General features: G+C 37.1%; 1 protein-coding gene across 1 annotated transcript; it reads left to right on the top strand.

Annotated features, from left to right (window-relative positions):
* Window positions 1-1963: 1963 nt before the first annotated feature.
* r3hdml (R3H domain containing-like) lies at window positions 1964-6732 on the top strand (the record flags this gene model as incomplete). Its single annotated transcript, XM_079175826.1, has 6 exons — window positions 1964-1978; window positions 2460-2780; window positions 3796-3914; window positions 4079-4181; window positions 5045-5160; window positions 6600-6732. The coding sequence occupies 6 exons, from the start codon at window positions 1964-1966 to the stop codon at window positions 6730-6732; spliced, it is 807 nt and encodes a 268-aa protein (XP_079031952.1).
* Window positions 6733-7453: the final 721 nt, after the last annotated feature.

Genomic DNA, 7453 nt, shown 5'->3' on the forward strand with positions numbered 1-7453 from the left:
ATGTAACGCACTCTCAACTGCACTCTTAACTGCTTTGCTTTGTATGATATGGTGATACACAAATACATTTGAATAAAAAAAAATGTAATCCCCTTGTAGTGTCGATTTCATTGGCACAATTATTGAATGGATTGTCATAAAACTTAGTACACACATTAATGTCCCCTCAGACTGGCCATAAATATGATGATAAAAGTTGTAATTAGTCCAAAATTGTTTTGTGACCAAATAGTCCCAAAGTCTCCACCAGATGCTCTCAGACTTTCCCACCTGCTCACCTGTTTTCACTTTCCCTCATCAGCCCTGCAGTATATAACCATCCAATTTCCACTTATTTCCTGCCAGGTTATGATCCTTTTTGTCTTCCTTTTCAGCCATGTGTACATGGACCTGCAACCTGAACCCTTTACGCTGAAATCTGCAACCTTTACCTGCCTGTAAACTTATACATCTTAATCTGATCAATAAATCCCCGAACTGTTCCTGTCCGCCTGATTATCTGCATTTGGATCCTCCTCGCTTGTTGCGTCGCACTCACTTGCTTTGCAAAAACAGCAGCAAAGGTCATGACATTCCCTTCAGCCTCAGCTGGCTAATGTTACCGTGCAAACACATGACGTCGCATTATATGTGCTACACATCAGAGTGTTAGCCTCCTCATTATGAGCATATCCGCATGCTTCTGTTAGCGCTTAGCTCAAAGCACTGCTGTTCCTGAAGCCGTTGCTGCATACTCTAGTTATTGTGCCTTGTCTGCTGCTGTGAATGACGTCCAATGTTAAAGATACACCACGATGAATGAGTTGTGTCGCTATCTTTGCCAGTCACTTGCAACTGATGAGTTTTCAGCTCACACAAAATGTTGGGATATTTCTAAATTTTGCGGATATTCTACACCGTAACTTCAAGTTTCTAAAATATAACAATTAACAAGTGATTTCTTTACATTTTTGTTCATTTACAGAGTGGAATAACATATGAAACAGAAACTCTATTTAAATGTTTCTGTGGTTTTCTTCTTCCTGGACCAACTTGATGATCTGACAGCGATGTGACAAGATAACAGTGAAGAATGTGAGTCTTGATATATTCATGTTAATGTCTGTGTTTGAATCATACCATCATACATACAGTATATTACTGATGGTGTTCATGATTGTCATGTCGGGGAAAAGGTTGCATCCTTTGTATTTGACATTTGTGACCGTGTAGAACCAAAATGGATCAAAATCCTCGTCCACAATCTGTGAACCAGAAAAGTCAAAGAATTCATTTTTTTCTGTGCACACAGAGCTTTTCAGAAATTGAGATATTTCACACAAGGCCTACATGACATTTCTACTGATCTCACACACGTTGCAGAAGTTTGCTGGGCATTAGTTGGTTCAGAACATATTATTTAGGGGCAGGGGCATGAATACATTATTGCAGTGGGTTTCCAAAAGGTGCCAAACACACGATGGTAACCAAATATAATTTCATAATGGATTTTGTGTCCTAGCTTTCATTTCATTTTCCAGTTGTTCTCCATGTGTCTGATCTTTGTTCATATGTATGTATATATACATACATGTGTGTTTGTGTATTTCTTTCATAAAACAAATCCGACATGCTGTTGAACAACCAGTAAAATATGTCATGACTTAGGTTCTGAAAGCCAATTTCCTGTGGTTGTGATTTCCTCTCCAGTGGAGGGAAAGTCAGAGACAGACTGTAGGTTCAGGAACGAAGAAGAAAAACAGGAGGATTTTTTGTAAGCCCAGTTAAAACTCTGCCACACATGAAAAACCGGCTTGTTTGCAAAGGCTCGTGTTGAAGTGAGGGTCTCCTCGTCGCTCTTTGCTCTTTGAAAGGATCCACTGAGGAAGGTATGAAACTCTGTTTTTTTTTCTATTTTTACCTAACAAATGTGCTCTCTGTTGACTGATTGATTGATGACACGCGCTGCATGTTTTTGTCGGAGATGGTGACTGCAAGTGTTCGTCATTATGTTTTTTATTTATCTGATAAGGGTATATTTGCAAAAACGGATATCTCTGTTTTTCCTAAATCATATTTTTGTGCCCACCAGGAAATATCTGTTAAACTGGTGTTGGTCTATTCATTTTAAGAATTGCCGTCGTCTGTTTTTGCAAAAGAAGTCTTCAGAGAGTTTGGCAGCAATACTTAATATGTTGGAGATTTAGTTTATTTTCATTGTTCTGAATCCCTCGATTAATACATATCAGAATCTTCCAAAAGAATGGGGTGGAATCCTAAAAAAAACACATATTTCATGTAGAAGAGGGTTAAAGGAAATGTCATTGAGAGAGATGAATCATTTTAATTTGGTCAACCCATCTAGTGATATTTGACTTTTTTCAAATATATATTTATTCGTGCAAAGACTGCATGTAATTACCTTTTTGAGATTCTTTCAATGTCAGTCTTATCATGATGTAAACTCGTCTCCACTTCAGAGTCGTGCAGGGAGGTGGTGCCGCTGCAGCCTCCTCCTGCTCCACAGGCCTCAGATGGGTGCTGCTTGTGTTCAGCTCCTCTTGGCTGCCACCCTGTGGATGACGCCTCACATGGGAGCTGCTGCTGTGCTGTCGAGCTCCACAGAGCTGCTCAACACAACCAGGTCCGGAGCTGAGACACAGTCAGACTTCAGGATGCTCACTGGAGCTGTCAGCAGACGTAAACGAGCCATTTCATCCAGAGAGACCAACGCTCTGCTGGATTACCACAACCGAGTCCGCTCTCAGGTCTTCCCTCCTGCAGCTAATATGGAGTTCATGGTGAGGGAATCAGTATTGGAATGTAACTCAGTACATTTACTCAAGTACTATACCTAAGTAGCCTACAATTTTGAGGTACTTGTACTTTACTTGAGTATTTCCATTTAATGCTACTTTTTATATTTCTACTCTACTACATTTTGGCACATATGGTACTCCACTAGAGTTATTTAAAGCATTAGTTACAAGGTACTTTGCAGATTTAGATTATTAACATGCAATATAAATTAAGTAATGCGTTTTAATATATTTTTTAAGCTACCCGGTAGTAGATAAAGTAATGAAACGCAGCTCCACTGTTAGCTGCAACATTAAAGTGATGTTCACCCTAATGCATCAATGATTATAATCCATTAATAGTATATATATTTACCTGAAATGGACCATTGAATACTTTTGCTTTTGATACTTTTAATATAGTTTGACTGTATTTTTGTAGTTTAACTTAAGAAAGATTCTGAATACCTTCACATTGTAGTACTTTTACTGAAGGAAAAGATATAAACATTTCAGGTACACATTTGAGTCCACAACGTTTTTCACGACTTGTCCTAATTTGATGAGAATCGTTTAAAATTGGACTAAGCATGTTTCAAAAGGCTGCTACAGAAAATGATGCATTGCTGTGCTTATTTATGGGGTCTCAGAGACTACAGCTGTTTAACAACAAGCCTAGTTTGTGGAGATAAAAAGGGACTTCAATAATTTTCTACCCATTGGATTTTGAGAGAAGAAAAAAGAAGAAAAAGTGCATCTCATGTGAAGAACTGCACACCTGATCCCACACATCTTAAAATACGAGTATCGAAGTAAAAAAAACTCCCATTTATACTACAAGTAACACAAAACAATATGTTATTGCTTATTTTGTGTTACAAAAAACTGCAAAGACAGCAGGAAGTATGTATGTTTTAGTGTATTTTAAGGCAAAGAGCAGAGTTTCTTATTTTGATTTGTTTCCATACAGAACCGAGTGAAATGAACAAACCCTGTCTCTCTCTTTTCCTCTATACAGCTCTGGGATGAGGGACTCGCTAAGTCAGCAGGCTCTTGGGCATCACGATGCGTTTGGGATCACGGTCCGACACAAGCCATGAGATACATGGGCCAAAACCTGTCAATCACCTCAGGAAGGTAGTTCAGACACAAGAATCAACTCTTGGTGTTATGCACGACTATGGTCTTAACATACATTGGATACAGCTTAAAATCATAAATATATATATATATATATATATATATATATATATATATATATATCTTGGAAGATGTGGATGAATGTGTGTTGGATGTGACAGGTACCAGTCCATCACTGATCTGGTCCGGTCCTGGTACGAGGAGAGGCATCACTTCTCCTTCCCGAACCGATGCAGTGGACCAGTGTGCTCTCACTACACTCAGGTTATGAGTTATTCATCTTGTGCATTTAAAGAAAGCTCAGCGAAGCTTAAGTAAATATGTCTATGACGTTTATAACGATTAAATGAAACCTCCCCCCTAAAAATGACATTGCAATTAGTTTGGACAGATGATCTTAGCTGCATTTCTGAACTGAATTGAACAAGGAAGACCATCAGTGTTTATTTTCCCAAAAACAAAGAAGAAGAATTTGAGATTCAAGCATATCTGGCTAAAGCATCCTCTGGTTAATTGTAGTTTCATTATTTGAAATCCAGAGGTGGATGTTACGTTGCTCAAATCCATCACCACCCAAAGAGCCCAGTTCAAACATCCCATTTTCTCTGTTTGGCTTAATGTTATTTTATGATACAGGGGGCGGGTACTAAGAAAAGCAAATAATGAGGAAGGGCCCTTTATGGATGAAATTAAGATTGAGCCCCCCAAACCTGACCTCAATATTTGTATTTACAGTCCCTTAAAAATGATGAACTGGTAAATCTGCATGTAGTCATCATCACAGAATTGAAGTTGATTTTTTAAAATGTAGAACAGTGTACAGTATGTAATATATGATAGGTCTTCCACAATATCAGATTTTCACTCCATGATTATCGTGGCCAAAATAACTCAAATATATCTATTGAAATATTTGAAAAAAATAAATTAATAATAATATTGCTATCCGTCAAATTCATCTTGGTTTATTGTGTGTTTTGTCTATTTTTTGGTAAATGAGTCACACTCAACATACTACAAATATAATATATAATTACATTTTTTAATATCGTGGTTATTGTCAATATTGGTATGTTGCAACACCACTAGAATAAAAGCATCAACATGTGTTTTGTGTTTCCTCTCAGATGGTGTGGGCGAGCACCAACAGAGTGGGATGTGCTGTGAAGAAGTGCTCTAACATGTACGTGTTTGGGAGCACATGGAAGGAGGCAACACTGCTGGTCTGCAACTACTCTATAAAGTAAGAAGAGCTTGAAGGAAGAGTTTGACATTCGGGGAAATACACTTAATCACTTTCTTGTCGAGAGTTAGAGGAGAAGTTTGAAAAGCTGCAAACGTGGGAAACAACTTGCTCTGTAGCTCTGTCTGCTAATACGATAAGATAACCAGATGATATTTAGTGTAGATATTTGAAAGTGGTCACGATATAAGAATAAGTGTATTTCCGCAAAAAGAGTATTCTGCAATAGTGGTGTTAATTTCTTAAAAGATTGGCCATTATTAACATAACATTAACTTTTTTTTCTTTATTGATAGTTGGCTATTCAAAAAGAAAAAACACCTCAAAACACATTTCTTATACAGAAAATATGCATGAAAACATTGTAATTTTACAAATTAAACAGGTATTTATAGTTTTCTTTCAATATACAAGTCTGGTGAAATTCTATATTTTTCTTTTTGTCAACAAATCTCTTGAAAAACATACACAATATAATGTATCTGTTGTCCAAAGCCTGATATATCTTTTGAGCCCTTTTGTAAGAATAAAGGTATGTTAAGGTTTCTCTGTTCAGTAGGAAGCATTTGGTTTGGGGCTGTGTGTGCAACAGACAGAATGGGGATGTTGGAAAGTTTTAAGATACACACTAACACATTTTGGTTTTATGTGTTAACAACAAAAATATAGGAATAATGCCAGTCTTATCCTTTAAAGGGTATTGGTCCCGAACTAAAAAATACATAAAAGCATAACAATGCCTTGCGCCTCCAACTAGTTCAGAACGCAGCAGCTAAGCTTTGCTCTGGTTCTAACAGACGACATCACATCACCCCAGTCCTGGCTTCTCTTCATTGGCTTCCTTTGTTTTAGAATTGATTTTAATATTTTACTGATCACTTTTAATGCACGTATGGGTCCGGCCCCAAAATATACAGAGGAAATGTTGAATCCTTATGAGCCAGCGCGCAGCCTTAGATCCTCAGGTGGGGCCCTTCTGTTCCAAAGTCGAGGCTGAAAACTAAAGGTGACCGTGCTGTTGTCATCAGGGCCCCTCAACTTTGGAACGATCAGTAATCTCTTTTAAATCACTTCTTAAAACCCATTTTTACAGACTGGCTTTTATGTGATGTCGTCGCTTTACTGCTTTCTTTTTTTATTATTGATTTTGCTAAATTATTTCACTAAATTATTTTATTTTATTTTATTTATTTTTTATTGTATTTTCATTGTATTTTTATAGTTTTTTTATAGTTTTTTCCCCATTTCATCTGTTTTATCCAGGTTTAACTCTTACCTTAGTTGTCTTGCTTTGTTGGGCATCACTGCTTTCTGCTTTATTATTGCCTTTTGCTGCTTTGTCTGTCAAAGCACTTTGTAAACTCTGTTTTTAAAGGTGATGTATCAATGAAGTTATTATTATTATTATGACTATAATATTATGTTCATTTGTGTTTCAGGGGGAACTGGGTGGGAGAGGCTCCCTATAAGAGCGGGAAGCCTTGTTCTGTCTGTCCGTCCAGCTACGGCGGCTCCTGCTGGAGAAACCAGTGCTCCCCAAACAGAAAACCCAAAAGACTTACAAGATATTAACGCAACACAGTGTTTGAAACGTGTTTTAATGGAAGAAAAAAGTCATCATCCAAAGTCAAGTTTCAACCAACACAAAGGCTATAACGAAATGATGCAGCTGTCCAGTTACCTTAATTAATGAATGTTACACAGGTGAGTTAATGGTACGAATGTTTATTTGTTTGTTGCTGTTTGTAAGAAACAAAATAATGTCTTTCATTTGTTGAAATAGTTGCCCAGTTTATACTTCTTGAAGACTTCTATCGAGAGTTTTTGCACTTGTAATTGATGAATTTTCTTGACTTTTGAGAGGCATTGAGCAAAAATGAAGCACTTTTCTTGTACAGATTATATATAACCTTGAGTGTGTTATTGATTCTCTTTCTTACCTGATTAAATATTTTTGTTGTTCAGTGTGAAAAACTGTCAAGTCATTCCTGCCGTCAATGTGATTAAATCACGGTTGTCTGTTTGCCTGACTGAACATTAATGAAGTTATAAATAGCTGATGACGCTGTATATCCCTGTGTATTTATTTATATAATTGGCTGTTCACTACTTTGGCTTTTCACTTCTTTGTGTTTATTCACTGCTGCTGCAGGAAATTTTCTGTCCTGCATTTCACCTCATTAAATCTCTGTGCCATAAAACAGGAGACTAATGCAGCTTTTATGGTCTGAAATATGAGGGAATCAGCTGTGCCTACCAACCAATTCATAAACACACACACACACACACACAC

Source organism: Pholis gunnellus, assembly GCF_910591455.1.
Source record: "Pholis gunnellus genome assembly, chromosome: 2".
NCBI lineage: Eukaryota > Metazoa > Chordata > Actinopteri > Perciformes > Pholidae > Pholis > Pholis gunnellus.